At 36.3% G+C, this 19214-nt stretch overlaps 2 protein-coding genes across 2 annotated transcripts; one reads left to right on the plus strand and one right to left on the minus strand.

Annotated features, from left to right (window-relative positions):
• Window positions 1–1061: 1061 nt before the first annotated feature.
• LOC130591660 (uncharacterized) lies at window positions 1062–1787 on the minus strand. Its single transcript, XM_057395329.1, has one exon. It carries the CDS (start codon window positions 1785–1787, stop codon window positions 1062–1064), a length of 726 nt encoding a protein of 241 aa, XP_057251312.1.
• An 8479-nt stretch (window positions 1788–10266) lies between these two features.
• Window positions 10267–11493, plus strand: LOC125497957 (uncharacterized mitochondrial protein AtMg00810-like). The gene has a single exon (XM_048645692.1). It carries the CDS (start codon window positions 10267–10269, stop codon window positions 11491–11493), a length of 1227 nt encoding a protein of 408 aa, XP_048501649.1.
• Window positions 11494–19214: the final 7721 nt, after the last annotated feature.

The raw sequence follows: 19214 nt of genomic DNA on the forward strand, positions 1-19214 counted from the left end.
CCATTAAGACATGTGTCAAATTGTCAATGAGTTTATCACGGGTTTAGTTAGAGATAAATTATCAATGAGTTTATCAAGTCAAATTGAAGGCACGTATTACTGTATTAGGATATCACCTAAAATTCAAGATCTAGCCGGATTTTGATGATACGATGGCGAAAAACTTGTAATTTACAAAAAAGCTTGATTTTGCCTGAAGAAAGCTCCATTCATCTGCCTAAGACAGAACTAATTTAATGAAGGCTAGACTTAATTAACTAACTAATTTTCCCAAAATATATATTGGAGTTGTAGTAATCATTCATTAACTTTTGGTTTGACATTTACACCACATTAAATAAAGCAAATCAAAAGGTTTAGAAGAACTTAAAACTTTATTACTTAGAATCAGTTGCCAAATAATACTGTTGGAGATATGAGATATATTTAATATCGGAAAATATATTTATGATATATTTTCCAGATTGATATTATTAAGATATTATTTAGTCAATAATCTAGGATGATGATCCTATATCTTTTAGGAAGATTATTTCTTATCTTATGTTGGCACACAATTAACCATTTACCCTAAATTTGTCAAATACATATTTGATAAAGATAAACTACTACATGATGGTATCAGTGTATGACTGTACTGGACCCGAATCCTCTAGAGTTTTATGAAAACTCTACAAAGTAGAGTTGAATCCTGACCAAATATTATAAAATCAAGGGCTCATGATTAGTGGGAAAGGAAAAGATATGGGTAGGATAGCCTTTGATTTCTGAATCAACTACTGATATCTCAACACGACTGGTACTGTCTATACATAATGAATTTCTGATTGAATAAACAGGAACTTAATCAATTAATCAAGAAATATCTGATGATGAACAATTCAAACTACTTATCCTATGTTATTAGATGCAGGAGTTTAGATGTAAGATGTACAAAACCTTAGTGAGTTCGACGACACAGAAGAAGCAGGCCATTGTGGCACTTACTTTCGTATGGAGGTGACTCTGGCAAGTACTCAGAGATATCGGTGTATATATATGATGGCGATCCTGGTGAGTATTCAGGGGATAATTCTAACGATGTATAGTATAAACAATGTATAGTATGGCGATTGCGGCGAGTACTCTGGAGACATTGCTGTATAGTATGGCGATTGAGGCGAGTACTCTGCAGACATTGCTGTATAGTATGGCGATTGAGGCGAGTACTCTGCAGACATTGCTGTATAGTATGGCGATTGAGGCGAGTACTCTGCAGACATTGCTGTATAGTATGGCGATTGAGGCGAGTACTCATCTGGCGTGTACTCAGGAGACAACAGTGTATAGTATGGCGATTGAGGCGAGTACTCAGGAGACATATGTGTATAGTATGGCGATTGAGGGGAGTACTCAGGAGACTCTGGCGTGTACTCACGAGACAAAGGTGTATAGTATGGTGATTGCGGCGAGTACTCAAGAGATATCGGTGTATAGTATGGCGATTGAGGCGAGTACTCATCTGGCATGTACTCAGGTGTACGACAGAATGGCGATTGTGGCGAGTACTCAGGAGACAAAGGTGTATAGTACCGCGATTGCGGAGAGTATTCAGGAGACATGTATGGGGGTGGTGAATCACGTAAGTAATCTTCAAGGGAATGTGGTGAGTATTCTGGAGTTGAAGGAATGTATAAAGGTGATTCTGGTGAGTATTCGGGTGATGGCGGCGGCGAATACGACGATGATGATGGTGTATAGATAGGAGATGAAGGTGAGTATTGTGGAGACGAAGGAGAATTTTCCATTGTTTCTGCTTCTACTTTCTTGAAGATCAATTAAAAGTAAACAAATTTGAGGTGCTTCTTATTATATATATAGTTTTTCTAAAGGGTTAGTTTAGTCGGTCTAAAAGATAAACAAAGGTGAATTATGTTTGTATTCGGATTTGTGCTTAGACTAGAATCCTTGCAAATCAATTCGTTGAAGAAAGAAAAAACAAAATCTTGCAAATTAAACGGATCAAGCTCTTATAGACTTACTAGACTAGTAGAGTTCTAATGTCAATAAACTTGATTTTACCAGTTAGGGCATGTTCTCTTCGGCATAAAACAGCTAAACTGAACTGAATTGAACTGAACTAAACTGAATTGAACTGAACTGATCTGAACTGAACTGAAACGAATAGTGATATGTGAGAGTAAAAGTATTGTCAAGAACTGAACTAAACTGGTCTGAACTGAATTGAACTGATCTGAATTGAACTGAATTGAACTGAACTGAATTGAACCGAACTGAACTGAACTGAAAATAAGCTGGGGAGAACAGGCCCTTAGTAATCATGTGATACTTCTTAATAATTCTAATCCCCTCCTCAATACAACTCTTTTTTACCCGTTTAATGATAAAACTTGTGATATATTGACTATGAAATATTGTAGTGAGTAATAATTTAATAATACCAGTTTTTAACTTGAAAATAAACAAAATGTTGCATAGGAAGTATATCTATACAAATATATTAAAAGGCATACATAAACAAGAAATTGTATCACATGGCGCTCTCCCTAGGGAGTTTTAGTTCATGTAATCCATGTACATTAAATTTTTTTTAGAAATTGCGTAGTATATGGTTTGATCCCGAGACCTCAAGTACATATACTAAAGTCTTAACCACTAAATTAAGTTGTATTTAGTGTTATTATCAGAAAGTATTATATTACTAAATGAATGACACAATAAGAGGAAGAATTCTAGAGAGAAGGTCTCTTCCTTCTCTCTAGAATTCTCCAGCCAACTACCCCCACCGCTTAAAATCCGCCCCCCACCGCCTCAAATCCGCCTTCTCCCCACCTCTGTTTTCGCCTCTCTACCGCCCCTAATTCTTCCTCTCCATCATCTCCTTCTTAATTGATGGGTTTAGGCAGACCATCTGTGCCTTGAAGATCTGGTTGTTTAGTAGGTTTCTTTGCCTGAGATTTACCGCCCCTAAGTTCAAGGAGTGAACTTCTGCCCAGTTCGATGTCGCCGACATCGACTCCGATCGCCGCTGCTGGTGGCTCAGCAGCCGAACCGAGGAGACCATATGGCCCGATCTGAAGCGACTCATCCTTCATACCGGGTTTGGCTCCGAAAGTCTAAAAATCAGATCTACCGCCACCACTGACTCAGCCCAGATCTTGTCGGTGCAGTGTTTAGCTGGTTGATGGTCCACCCCTCATAGTCCTTGCCACCAAAAGGACCTGGACAACGATCTCGTGTTCCAGATCTGGCGATTTGAAGCGGAAGCGAGTGAGCGGCTTCCACCACCGCTGTGGGGATGCTGCTTAGTTGCGAAATATGACTGTAAAGCTTCCCTGAGAAGCTAGAAATAGTTTTTCTTTTTCTTTTTATTGTAATTTAGTTATCTAGTAGTCTCTCCCTAAGATAGGGATTCTACTAGTTTTAGGTTATTGGTGGATATTTCCCTGAGATAGGGATCCACTAGTACCTCATGTACCTGTAAAAAAAAAAAATTACTAAATGATTTTTTTTCTTACCCAGGGCATTGCCCGGGCCTAATAAGTAGTTAATATTATTATAACGTGTGGGGAAGAATTGTATTCCGCCACATAACTTCAACGCCATTACTATCGTGAACGAAGTAGCCAAAAAAATTAAAAATTCATGCCCTTAAATTTTAGAACTTCATTACTCAACATAGTTTAGGAACTACTATTCTTTTCTACACGACTTACATTTTTTCAGCTCCATAAAAGTTGGATGAAGATACAAATTACAGAGCAAGTACATTTTTCTTAATGTAAGATGAAGTCCCTCGCAAGGAGAGGGCGGGGGAAATTGAGGATCCCTCCTTGCAAGGGATTCTGGGATCGAAGGTAATGCCAACACCAATAGGTTATCACATGCTGCTTAACAAGTACATACCTTAAGCTAGGTCACAACTCACAAATACTATAGTATTATACCAAGACATTGTCCCACTACATCATTAATATTACCATACATACATGGCCATTCTCTGTTAATTTCATGTATATAGACATATAGTACTCTAGTTCATGCCTCTCAACAGATAGGTTGTGATCATAAGGAAAACTATTTGCTGCAACACAACACTTGTAAGGAAGCATAAAATTATATGTATACCGAAGAGAATAATATCCCAACAAATTCCAAGAAACCTGGAAGTACACGAAGTGTGTCGATTGCCTGTTGATACAACAAACATATTAGAATCAAAACAGGGAAACCACACAGATGTTTCAGAGTGCAGACAAATAATCTGAATTGTAAAAGATAGATTAAACTCACATCCCCAACAAGATTAAACAGATAACGTATCTCGAAACACTAACTAACAAGTGATACCAGACCCCCAAATTTAGTAGTTCAGTAAGCATTCCTATCTCCAACGTTGTTAGGAATTCTAGTTCAGTATGGTTTGCTAATATTAGATTGTATATATATACTCTACCATTTTAAATGTTGGGTTAGGTGATATATGATCCAAAACTAAATGAACACACTACAGGTAGCCAGGTAGGTAGTTAAAAAAAAAATGATAGGAACCCCGGCCCAAGAGTTACGAATCCTTTGTCCTTATAGGAGACATTATTGTCAAGTACTCGTTCCGTTTTCTTTTTCTTTGGCATTGTTCCATCTGTTTTTTCACGGTCTCTAATGAACCTACCGAAATTTCACATGATCTTGCTATTTTATTCATGTAATTAAAGGACGTAGTCTAAATTTGAAAAGTTTGATCCTAAAAAAGGGACAACTAAAAAGATGGAGGGAGTATTGATTTCTACTCGAAGAAGTTAATATGTCGACTTTTGTAAAGCACTGGACGTAGCATAAACATTTAGTATTACATGAAAGTGAGGCAATTTGTAAAGAAGAAGATAACATTCATCCTAAAATCAACTAAAAAAAGATGCCTAATTCTTTAAGAGCTCTATAAGGCCCTAAAAACCTGACCCCCAATTGGTTTTGTTATAGTATGATTATATCTTTCAAATTATCCTCCCTTGTCGGGCAAGTCTTGTTCATCTCCACACTAAACTACCATGTCTATTGAGCATCTATGGTTCGGAGTGAAAGTTCGGTGTGCGGTTTGGATGAGAGCCTAATTCAATCTGATCCGATAAAATTTGGATTTCAATTATTCAATCCGAATCCAAACCATAAACTATGGTCGTGAATCCATCAAAAACCAAAAAGTAGATAATCATTGTTTATCTCTTATATTTTGGGTCTAAATTAAGGCGAGAAAGTTTTTGTGTACATATATGAGCACAATTTTTTTGCATAAACTCAACTTTACTTGAAAATACGTGTCTGTTAACCAACACAGTCAAGTGGTCATTATTTAAAAAATAAATATGCTAAAGCCTGGGCTCAAACCCCTAACCTAATGTAAGGGTTTTCAAAGGATCACCATCTCATCTAACATCTCTTAATGATCTATGTTTCTACAAAATTACAAATATGTGTTGTAATTAGTTAATGTTATTAAACATATCTCTTGCATCCTTAAAAATAAATAAATTTGCATGTTCATTAAAATTAATTATGTATGCATGATACCATTTGAAGAGCAGTGTTCACCACTACAATACTACCCCTAGGGAGTTTTAGTTCATGTAATCTATGTACAATAAATTTTTTTAGAAATTGCGTAATATAGGGTTTGATCCCGAAACCTCAATTAAATATATTAAAGTTTTAACCACTAAGCTAAGTTGTATTTATTGTTATTATCATAAAGTATTATATTAATAAATCAAATTTTTTCTTACCCGGGGCATAGCCCGGGTCTAATAACTAGTTATATTACTAATAAGCGTCATATATAAACTGGTCTCTGCTCTCATATATAAATTTTTAACGGAAATAATAAGCGTTTGAAGTTACAATGATTTTAATGTGTATTATAAATAAAGTGGCATAATTCTTTTTTTTTTTTACTAATGTTTTTTCATAATAATTTTACATTATTTATATATAAATAGATCATGACAGTTGTTCATCACTCAGCCAAATAAACAATACACGATAACTTAAGCTGTTGTTCTATGGTTCATGCTAGTTTATTTTTAGGTGACCTTAGTGATTTATAAGACATCTGCAAGACTACAACTTCATGGTGAACAGGTGAAGGGACTTATATGGGCTATGGCTATGTCTTTATATAACCAAGTATAATCGACATGCTGAATGTAAGGACACTCGTTTCTTTATACTCGTGTTCTGATTCTCATCACTCGTCAATAACCAATCATCGCATGTGTAAATAACCCTATATATAGAAATAGGATTACGTGAAAACCACTCATGCTGAAAACTGAAAACTTCAATATAAAATGAGCAAAAAAATTATAAAATGAGCAAAAGTTTCTTAAAATGAGCGAAAATATAAAATGAGGAAAAAAAAATAAAATGAACAAAAGTTTGTAAAATGAGCAAAAAAAATAAAATGAACAAAAGTTTGTAAAATGAGCAATAACTTCGTAAAATGAGCGAAAGTTTGCTAAAATGCTGAGCTGGTGCGAAAACTTGTAATGCTTTGAATGTGTTTAAAGCATGGGTTAACAGTTGGTTGTAAGGTGTATGTATGAGCTTATAAAACTTACTTACACACCAAAAAAAAGTTTGCTAAAATGAGCAACAGCAAAAAAATGAGAAAAAATATAAAATGAACAAAAATATGCAAAATGAGAAAGTCGGTTTTCAATTTTCAGCTTAAAGTTAGTTTTCAGTGGATCTTACCCCTATATATATATATATATATATAGGTAGGTTATGTACCACTATTTTCGCCTCGTGGAGTCGTGGTTATTGAGTTGTTGTTAGAATATGTATTGTATATATCATGTATCTCTCTATTTAATTAGTATATATTTAGTTTCCTTAGTTATAGCATATTAGTTGGCTAATTGATAGCCTAACTGATCTCATTCTTTTGTATATAACGTTGACTTCTCAATGAAATCGGCACGGAATTCATTTCTTTCATGGTATCAGTTGTTTCGATCCTTTCTCAACCTTAACCACTTCTCTTCTTCTTCTATCTTTAGTCTTCCTTCTTAACCTCCATGGCTGACTCCCAAAAATTCCACCCTGCACTCACCATCACCAACGTGAAGTCCTTAATCCCTGTCACGTTGGATAATGAGCAGAGCCTGTATCATTCTTGGGTTGCCTTATTCACCAATCTCGCTAAGGTTCACGCTCTCTACGACCACCTGGTTCCACCCACGGAGGAGACAGCCAAGGCTGCTTATGCCAAGGCACAATCCGATGATCCAGCATTGTGGAAACGCCTTGATGCCGCCGTGCTCCAATGGGTTTACGGCACGATATCTCTTGACCTTCTTCATGCTATTCTTAAGCGTAATGATACTGCCGAGGCGGCATGGAAACGCCTTGAATCTTTGTTCCAGGACAACAAAGCTTCTCGTGCTACTCATCTTGAAGAAGAGTTTACCACTGCTATTTTCGAAGATTTTACTTCCATTGACACCTACTGTAATTATCTTCAGTCCCTTGCGGATCGACTTGCCGACTTCGATGCACCGGTATCTAATAGCAGGTTGGTTTTACGGCTCACCGGTTCTCTTCCGGAAACTTTTAGTGGTACTGTGGATTTTATCCAAAACCAAGAGCCGCTACCATCCTTTGACAGTTGTCGTTCACGACTGAAGATGGCAGAGCGTACAATTAAAGCACGTACCGCTCGTGAATCTGGTAGCACAGGGACTCGCACTAATGCCGCCATGGTAGCAGCTTCCTCTGATTCCTCTTTATCTGCTCCCAAACGCAACAATAATAACAATTATAAAGGGCGCAATAACAGCAAAAATAAAGGAAAAAGAAGGGGTTCTGGTCCGCAAGGTGGGGCCCACGGTGGCCAGTCTAGTCCGCAGCAGCAGCCCCGTCAGCCTGCCCACTATTCAGTGGCCTCAATGGTCGCATGGTTGGGGAGGGTGGACAATTCCACCTAGTCCATTTCCTGCCTATTCATGGCAGCCCCGACCCACTCACTCGGCTCCAAGGCCCCCTACTGGGCCTGGTGTACTTGGGCCCAGACCACAAGCATTCACTGTTATGGATTCTTCATCTGCTCCGCAGCCTTCTAATTACATGCCGACTGACATTGACGCAGCTATGCATACCCTTTCCATCTCTCAACCTGATGGCAACTATTACATGGATACCGGCGCAACTTCTCACATGACGGCGGATCCAGGTATTATTCTCTCTTCTTATCTCAATTCAAGCACTAAAAATCATCACATTGTTGTTGGTAATGGTCACTTAATTCCTGTTGTTGGTCACGGTAGCACTACTTTACCCCCGCCTCATCCTCCTCTTGCTCTTCAAAATGTGTTACATGCCCCTAAACTTATTAAAAATCTGATTTCAGTTCGAAAATTTACCACTGATAATATGGTTTCTATTTCCTTTGACCCTTTTGGTTTCTCTGTTAATGACTTATAGACGGGGACTCGACTAATGCGATGTAACAGTGTTGGGGACTTATATCCTCTCTTCTCAACTCCACAAGCCAATTTCTCAAATCATTCTGCTTTTGCTACTATGTCTTATGATATTTGGCATAATCGTTTAGGCCATCCTGGCGATGCTGTCATCAATTCTCTGCGTAGTAATAAATTTATTGATTGTAATAAGGCTTGTAAAACTTTTTGCTCATCTCGTCCTCTTGGGAAACATGCTAAACTTCCGTTTTATGATTCTTTGTCCTACACTTTCATGCCGTTTGATATTATTCATAGTGATTTGTGGACTTCCCCTGTTCCTAGCTCATCCGGACACCGCTATTATATTCTTTTTCTTGATGACTATAGCAAATTTTTATGGACTTTTCCTATTGCCAAAAAATCTCAAGTCAAACAATTATTTCTCTCTTTCTATGCTTTAGTCAAGACACAATTTGAACGTAATATAAAAACCTTTCAATGTGACAATGGGACAGAATATGTTAATGGCACTTTGGAACAGTTCTTTGATCACCATGGCTTACTTTATCGCCTTTCTTGCCCTCATATCTCTCCTCAAAACGGCAAGGCCGAAAGGCATATCAAATCCATCAATAATATCATTCACACTATTCTCTCTCATGCATCCATGCCATTGTCTTTTTGGCATCATGCTCTTTCCATGGCTACTTATCTCCTCAATATTTTGCCTTCCAAGGTCTTACATTACTCATCTCCCGGCCAAATTCTATATCAAAGTGACCCTTCATATTCGGATTTGCGTGTTTTCGGATGTCTATGTTTCCCATTATTTCCCTCTACTACCATTCATAAATTACAAGAACGATCTACCCCATGTGCATATCTTGGTCCGGCACCCAATCATCGTGGCTACAAATGTTATGAGATGTCGAGTGGAAAAATCATAATTTCCCGCCATGTACGTTTTGTTGAAAGTGAATTCCCATTTTCACAACTTCACAAAACCACTCCCACAGACTATGATTGTCTCATTGATGATTTTCCTCCTTCTCTCATGAATTTCATTCCTCACCAACTCAATCCACAACCGGCCCAGTCTGCCCCCACATCTCCCCCCACTTCGTTCTCCTCTGGGCCGCAGTCTCACACGGGCCCAGACCCTGCTCACCCCTCTCCGCGTGTCTCCCCTCTCCCTTCTCCCTTGGGCTTGCTCTCCTTTCAGCCCAGTTCTACCTCTGCACCCGTGAACTCCTCTCCTTTGCCCAGTACAGTTCACCGTTCAGCCCACATTTCTCCTTCATCCTCTCCACATCCTGCTGCCACCCCACCCTCATCTCCTTCTCCTATCCTTCCTAGCACACAACGGCCAGCCCCTCCTGTCTCCCACCGCATGACCACTCGTGCAGTCAATGGCATTTCTAAACCCAATCCCAAATACTACTCCAATCTTCATGTCTCCACCACTATGGATATTTCCCCTATCCCAAAAAATCCTATTAGTGCGATCCCTGATCACAATTGGAAGAATGCAATGTTGGATGAATTTAATGCTTTAATTGATAATAAGACTTGGGAATTAGTGCCTCGGCCCCCTAATGTGAATGTTATCCGGTCTATGTGGATTTTTCGCCATAAATACAAATCTGACGGTTCTTTTGAGCGATATAAAGCTCGTCTTGTAGGTGATGGGAAAACTCAGTAGCAGGGCATTGATTGTGCCGGAACATTTAGCCCCGTCGTCAAACAAGCTACATTTCGCGCCGTTCTCAGCATTGCTCTTTCTAAATCATGGTCCATTCATCAAATGGACGTCAAGAATGCTTTCTTGCATGGTCATCTCCATGAAACAGTCTATATGCATCAACCCATGGGTTTTCGCAACAAAACATATCCTGATCATGTTTGTCTGCTAAAGAAATCTTTGTATGGCTTAAAACAGGCTCCCCGAGCTTGGTACCAAAGATTTGCTGATTTTGTTGCTACTATTGGTTTTTCTCACAGTAAGTCAGATCACTCTTTGTTCATCTACAACAATGGTTCTGATATTGCTTATCTTCTGTTATATGTGGATGACATTATACTTACAGCTTCATCTGACCACTTTCGGAAAAATATTATGACTCTCTTGGCTTCTGAATTTGCTATGAAGGATTTAGGTCCTTTGAGTTTCTTTTTGGGTGTTGCCGTCACTCACAGTGCCCATGGTCTTTTCCTCTCTCAGTCCCAATATGCTGCTAAGATTATTGAACGTGCAGGGATGTCTAATTGCAGTCCATGTCCTACTCCTGTTGATACTAAGTCTAAACTTAGTGCTACCACCGGTACTCCTTATGATGATCCAACTACATATCGTAGTCTTGCAGGTGCTCTTCAGTATCTCACCTTTACTCGGCCAGACATTTCCTATGCTGTGCAGCAGATCTGCCTTCATATGCATGCTCCGACTCATGAGCATATGCGTGCTCTTAAGCGTATCATACGCTACATTCAGGGCACTCTTTCCTTTGGTCTTCAAATGTGGAAGTCTACCATTTCTCGTATTATCTCATATACAGATGCAGATTGGGGAGGTTGTCCTGACACTCGTCGATCTACCTCTGGCTATTGTGTGTTCCTTGGAGATAATTTGATTTCTTGGTCTTCCAAACGGCAACTTACTCTTTCTCGTAGTAGTGCTGAAGCTGAATACAGAGGAGTTGCTAATGTTGTTTCTGACACTTGTTGGCTCCGCAATTTGCTTCTAGAGCTCCATTGTCCTGTTCAGAAAGCTACTCTTGTTTATTGTGACAATGTGAGTGCTATCTACTTATCCGGCAATCCTGTAAAACATCAACGCACTAAACACATTGAGATGGATATTCACTTCGTTCGTGAGAAAGTTGCTCGTGGCGAAGTACGTGTGCTTCATGTCCCGTCCCGTTACCAAATTGCTGATATTTTTACAAAAGGGCTTCCGCGCATCTTATTTGATGATTTTAGGGACAGTCTCAGCATACGTGACCCTCCCGCTTCGACTGAGGGGGTGTGTTAGAATATGTATTGTATATATCATGTATCTCTCTATTTAATTAGTATATACTTCCTCCGTTTCAAAATAAGTGCAACATTTGCATAGTGTTTACTATTCACAGTTTAAACTTTAATTAGGTTTGGTGATTTACATTTTTGGAAAAACATAGTCATGTGGGATCTTGTTAGATTTGTCTGAATGTGAATTTTTTTAATATCAACTTTTTATAATTTTTAGTTATTGATAATTGAAGATATTAATGGTTAAAATAATGCATTGGCAAACGTGAAAACAAGAAATGTTGCACTTATTTAGAAACGGAGGAAGTATTTAGTTTCCTTAGTTATAGCATATTAGTTGGCTAATCGATAGCCTAACTGATCTCATTCTTTTGTATATAACGTTGACTTCTCAATGAAATCGGCACGGAATTCATTTCCTTCAGTTGTATAAAAAATTGGCCTCAAACATACCACCAAGGTACTCATGTGAGATGTCAGATGTGCTTAAATAGCACCACGGAAGTTATGAGATCAAACAAACTTCAATTAGAAACACGCCACTTGATATATAATGCATGCTTCAGCTTACTTGACGACATAGATTTGGCTATAATTTCCCCCTTGTTTCCTGAACTTGATTAAGCCATATTTGACATAGTTCTTCAAGCTAAGATAATGCACTAACAAAGGCAAAAAAGAAGAAGTAAGAATAAGATAATTGACAACCATAATTGCATAACCTAGCTATCGTGTATACAGTATACTGTATACTGATAACAATTTAGAGGTGGAAGATATAGTATGACGACAAGTATCTTTCTTAATAAAGTATTGTGAATGTGGTAATTATGTCGGTCAACTAAACCCTAGCCTCCCCTCTCCTTTTCTCTCTCTAAAACCCTAGCCTCCCTTACCCCTTCTTCATCAATTAGGGGGCTGCCATGGATGTTTTCATCCATGGTAAGCCCTTTTTTTCCTTTTATTTTCAGTTTTTAGTTTATTTTCTTGTTTTGTTCAATAAATTAGTATCTTTTTATGAGATTTTCTCAAACCCTTTTATGGGGATTTTAGTTTCTGTTTTGGAAATCTCCTTCTCCCCTATGGGAGTTGTGAGTATGGTTCTTTTGTTTTTAGGTATGAGAAATTATTCTCATTGGTTGAAGTTCGAGACTCAACATGAAGGTATTGGAATCCCGGATGCGGTCAACCTGGCTCGATCAAGAATGTTCTTCCCAAACTATATCAGAATGATAGACTTCCTCATCAATAGCTGCTTGATTCAGCAAATGCAAGGGGATTGTGCTGTATTGTTCGATCTGGTTCATTGTAGTTTCTTCGAAGACGAATTTGATTTAGTCTTGTTTAATTGTATCTTGTTTTACTTTAATACCTATGGTAGATGCCGTTTGGCCTTCAATTAATGAAATTTCTCTTTCAAAAAAAAAAAAGTTGTATACATACGAATGTTGTGATTAAATCATGTGTCTGCAACAATACCTTTTGTTGCTCTCTAAACACCAAAACAAAATTTAGAGGAAGTGGATTCATTGTTTTCCCTTATACAATACATCACTTGAGAGAATATAAGTTTTCTTAAATGTACCCAAAAGAACATCTAAAATTCAAAGGATAGCTTTTTTTTTTTTAACATCGTAAGTATTAATTTAAGTAGTCACGGCAAAGAGCCTTTTGTAATCCAGAGTTAATCAAAAGATAGCTCTGATCTACAACTAGTTTATGGTTATTCTTACTAAATATATTAATGAAGATTTTGTTTCATAGAATTTTTTTTTCTTTAATTCAACATCATTTTTTTTTTTTTACTAGTTCAATGCACCCTATGTCAAATTTCTTATTTGCATCTTTACACAAAATGAATTTATGAATTTTTAGTTCTAAAGTATTCAAATGAATCCCCACTATATCTAGCCTTTTCCCCTAGATAGTCACAACTATTGTTTATAGTAGAATATTTCTAATTGTAAGGTTGTTTTTAGTGGCGGGTCTTGGTCAATAAAATATGAGGAACCCATTTACAACTTTACTCACTTGTTCAATATAAGTCCACTCAATTTAATATAATTTCTTTTAGGTAATAATATGAAGATCTCTTGGCGGGGGATTTGAAAATCCCACTTTACAAGAGACAACAATCAAATCCTGTCACAAGGGTGAAAAATGGGTATTCAACTAATTAATTAAGTCAATCTTAATTTTTAGAATAATCTAATATACCACACCATTTTTATGTATAAATCAACTTATATAATTAGGCTCTGTTTCTTTGGACTTAATTAATAAAAATTAGGAAAAATTGACAATAGAGGTCTGAACTTTGGGTGATGATTTTTAAAAGGTTTAAACTATTGATTAACCTGTGTAGGTCCCAACTTTTGGGGGTCTTAACTTTTAGCAGGCCTTAGTGACTTAAAACTGGCTTAATAGGTCATCACTTGTAAAACTTAGGTCACATTAGAAGGGTTAATTGAGGGAGGGATGTAGGAACTAAGTGAGATTTTAAAAAAAATCTTCAGTTTTAAGTTGTCGAGGTCTGCTAAGAGTTAAAGGACCCCCTAAAGTTGGGACCTACACAGGTTAATCAATAGTTCAAACCTTTTAAAAATTATCACCCAAAGTTCAGACCTCTATTGTCAATTTGATAAATTCATTTAAATTCAATTCAATTCAGTCCAAAAAAACATAACCTTTCAAAATATCATTGTAGGTCGGGATTGGTCCCGCTGGAAGGTCCTGCTCTGATTGTCTTCCTAGCATAATCAAAGTGACCAACAATATATACTTCCTGGCCCCGTTCTAATTAAGTGACCCCCTATTTCCACCACCCCCACACGGCCTCACCTCCCTGTTGCCTACCATGCTACCAAGTACCCACCACAATGTTTCATGGCACCCCTTAATATGTTAGATGGATTCATGTATGTTGTAAGACTTTGTTTTGGAAAGATATCCTTCATAATATGGATTAATTTGAGAATAGACAAATTTTTGGATGTAAACTGTTAAACCATAATTTATGGTGTAACAATTTATAAACTATCGTTCTTTTGTAAAAAAATAAAAAATAAAAACTCAAATGACATGAAACAAATTACAATATGACATGAGATTCTCATATCATAATTTGTATAGTCCATGTCATTTTTTTTTGAAATCTATATACTATACAGCATACATGTTACACAATAAGTTATTGTTTAACATGTTTCACGCAAGATACAGTTTTTGAGAACAAATTGACAAAGGTAGAACATAATAGGTATAAATGAATCTTAGGAAAACTCGTACATTTGTACTTTTTTTGATAGAAAAGAAACAAAATGAAATCAAAAAATGGTAAAATTGATTATTAAAAAGATAAGTGTTCCACTAATCTCTATTATTATATCAGGGAAGAGGAGAGGGACACCAAAAATGATAAACCCTTTTATACCCTTAAGTAATAAAATACAAATTCACCATCTTTACCATTACACCCTTAATTAACAAAATATTTGCATCATCCTTGATTTATTAGTTTTCAAAAAACAGAAGAAAAATATATAATGAACGATTTTTGTATATATTATTAGGAAATTGATCTTTTGTTTATTTTCGCACGTATCGCGTGTATACATGAGTAGTTAGCAAAATAAAAGCAACACAACTAGTTGAGAATATAATAAATGATACTGCAACGCCATAATATATCCTACTTGGCTCTGGTGTTGACAAGTTAGCCACATGGCAAGCGAAGAATTAGTCAACTTACCCAAATTTCAAGCAAAGAAGATTGTGATAACTAAGCCATGCATAATAATATGCACATAAAAACTTAATAGTATGATTGATTATATATTAAAGAAAGGCACTTTACAATCTACACATGAATATGCATTGATTAACTCTTGAGTTCCACTCCCCCAACTTGTAACAAAAAACCAATTACGTACACCTAAAAGCAAAGACTTTTGTTGGTTGTTCATTGATATGTTATCCCTCTATCCTCGAATATACAATCAATGAAGCTTCGCAATGTCATCTGCAATAAGTAAGTAAGGAAGTCAACATTATCTAGAAAATTTGAAGCATTATTAGAAATTTTTGTCAAACCGCCCATTTTCCTTTCTGCATGTATAAACAAGAAAATATTCCATAAGATGAGGACATCTCACTTATATTGGAATTTTTTAAGCATTTAGAGGGACCTTAATGTATGTGACTGATGACTACTAGGTCACCCTAAGTCTCTTACAAGTCAGAGCAATGCAATTGCAAGCTAATGTATTATGTGTGTACTATTTGACCCATTCTACGCCGGTGTTAATTAGTCGCAATTATGATGTTGCTTAGCTTTATAATTCTAGAATGATAAGTGTTTATGCTAAAATTTGCCTCTTACAACAGAATTGAAGTTAGGGACGATTTAACCAGATTGTGAATATGATAATGCAAGAAATAAATGCAAAAGGGATTAAAGGGAGGAACACACAGAGATGCGGTGACGCGGAAAACCCCAATGAAGGTGGGTAAAAACCGCTGGTGGAGATGGTTCCACTAATCTACTATCAGAGACTGTCGTTCCGGATGAGCGACAGTCGTTACAGCTTAAGTTTTTATCTAAGTACAAGTGTAGAATGTAAATGTGAAGAATAAAATTGCTCTTGCATTCGCATGCTTTTTTGTATACAATATGTCGTATCTTTTCCTTTGGCTTTTTCTGCTTAAATACCCTGTTATTTTCCTCAGAGATTACAACGGTAATTGTTCCTTGATTATAGGAGATTCTCCTTGCAAAGCTCAACTGACGAAATTTACTTCCTTTCTTCGTGTAACTGACTTTCTCCAACGGCTTTATTAGCTGAATTATCGCTGGGTCATCACCTTCCTTTCTCGGATAATCGGTTACTGATTTTAGTTGACTCAGTCTTCGCATCTCCCCGCCGCGTCTTAATGTCAAAGTCGCCACGTCATCACGTCAATGTCATCCTGTAAAAATCAGCCATAACAATAAGTATTACTATCTCTTTAAAGTTGCCAATTGGTCTTGTAAGAGACCGTCTAGTTTTAACTTAAAATTAGGCACGACCCAAGCTCAATATTAAGAGAAAAACATACCACTTTTTTCAAATATAGTGACTAGTTTAATCTATTTAGCTAGGGACCAGGTTAATCTATTTCGTGACCAGTTTAATCTATTCAGTAATGACATTCTTTAATCCATTCAGTGACTAGTTTAATTCTTTTAGTGACTAGTTTAATCCGTTCAGTAAAACTACCGAGTTATTTTTTTGGAATTATCTATTGTAGTTCGATAACCACGAAAAAATTCCTTTTTTAGATTTTACCCGCAAGACTGTTACTCCTTCCATTTCAAAATATAAGGCACACACGATGTTCTAGGTCGAACTTTGATCGTTAATTGCTTTCAATTTATGTTGATAAATTTATTTAAATAATTATGTTATTATAGTATTTTTCAAGACGAATCCAACGGTATAATTTTTATAATTTTTCTAATCATATTTTGAGAGATATTTGTGGTCAAATCAAATTTTCGTAAAACGTAAATATCTTATATTTTTAAATAGAGAGAGTAATATTTGTTCGTTCAATAATAGAAGGTACTCCCTCCATTTCCTAAAGATCTTCCTTGTTACCGTTCCTACAGATACCAAGGAGGATCCATTTGTGTGAGGTATGGGGTGGGTAAAGTAGGAGAGAAAAGGGGTTAAGATAAATAAACAAATAAAAAGGGGTTAAAGTAGGAGAGAGAAAGAGAGTAAGGGCCTGTTCTCCCCAGCTTATTTTCAGTTCAGTTCAGTTCAGTTCAATTCAGTTCAATTCAGTTCAGTTCAGTTCAATTCAGTTCAGTTCAGTTCAGTTCAGACCAGTTCAGTTCAGACCAGTTCAGTTCAGCTCTTGACAATACTTTTACTCTCACATATCACTATTCATTTCAGTTCAATTCAGTTCAGTTCAGTTCAGATCAGTTCAGTTCAATTCAGATCAGTTCAGTTCAGTTCAATTCAGTTCAGTTCAGTTCAATTCAGTTCAGTTCAGTTCAGCTGTTTTATGCCGAAGAGAACAGGCCCTAAATTGAATTAATAATGTAATGGTGAACCATATGATAGGGACATGAGAGGGTAAAAAGGGGAAAAAATTTCCAAATATAGAATAAAGTAAAAAAGGGAAAATCTTTTGGAAACGCACTTAAATGAAAAGAGGGAAGATTTTTAGGAAAGGAGGAAGTATCACCCAAGCCTGAAAACTGGTTAATTACTCATGTAAAGGTGTTAAAACTAGTGTTACTTTCAACCATTTGTCCTAATAACAAAAGTGTGCACTTGTAGGTGCATGTACAGAGATGTACTAGTGCCTAGCTATTAATATGAAGTATATAAATCATCCAATTCCGGCCCTGCAGCTTGCCAAGAAGTCCACGACAAGTTACAAAACTTGACCTATTCAACATTTCAACTTAACTACATTATCAGAAACGAGAGGGCATAATCAATATTGCAAATTTATTGATTTACCCTAACAATAATACTCTTAGATAGCATGATTAATGTTCTATTACATATTTACATTCATCCATGTCCTTCAAATTAAATTTCCAGTTAATAGAAAACAGAAGTGTAAAATTATGATACTTGGCCCATTTGCAAAGTCAGATCAGACAGCATCAAGATCATATCTATAATGGAGGGACCACGGTCCATTCATCATACCCATCAATTATGTGCCTATGAAGAAAACGTCTTCAAGAATACCATTCTTTCTCTTAAAAGATAATAATAAATCAGGGCCTTTCTTGCTTGTGAATTGACCTAGATGTACATTGTTAATTTGTTAGTGAACCATGTAAATTTATGCATTCTTCTCCTTTGATTTCATTCTTTGCTTGTCGATTATTTCTGTCGCACCAATTGAAAAGTGTAATTTTGGGGACAAAGCTTCACTGAAATTATTAAGGGGTCGAATTGTATCCATCTGCTAATCTAGACATGATTTACGAATAATATTGTTATATATAAGTCAATGTAGTATCAGAGGCATTGGTCATCATAAATGGTCGAGACTTGAGATCTCATAAAAAATCTAAAGTAGATTGTCCTTCATCGGAAAAAAAAATGCATAAATCACTTTGGAGGTTTAAGCATTAAGGAGATACTTCTTCTATTACCAATTGATGATTGAGGCCTTTGACACAAATTATCGCAAGTTGGCAACTCATTACTCATAAGTCACCCAAAGAGAGTTTTAAAGAATCAAAACCCTTTTTTATTAGGAAAGGAAATTTGGCAAAGCTTAGTAAATAAGAATCTTGCCTAAATCATCGTATAAGATGAACACTAGGCGTCTAGGCCCTAGGGTCGTAAAATTATCAAAATCTACAATTGGAGATATATATACATACTTCCTTTGTTATTATATTATTATATACTACCTTTTTCTGTATGCTATGCAAATGAAAAATTAAATTATGAAAGTACGTAACCACGTTCATCTTCCTTTAGTGAGTAATAAGTATTTAAATACTTACAAATATTATCTAAAAACATTTTAAAAGTAACTATAAGTAATAAAATTACATATCTAAGTAATGAAAAAACTGAATTTTTTTGGAGTTTGTATCTGTGATTAATTTTGTATATGAGTTGTCATTTTAATGAGAATGCCATATTTTTTATTGTATGTGGTTTTAATTTTGGTAAGTTCTTGATTACGATTTTTTTA

Source organism: Beta vulgaris, chromosome 5 (genome assembly GCF_026745355.1).
Source record: "Beta vulgaris subsp. vulgaris cultivar EL10 chromosome 5, EL10.2, whole genome shotgun sequence".
Classification (NCBI taxonomy): Eukaryota; Viridiplantae; Streptophyta; class Magnoliopsida; order Caryophyllales; family Amaranthaceae; genus Beta; species Beta vulgaris.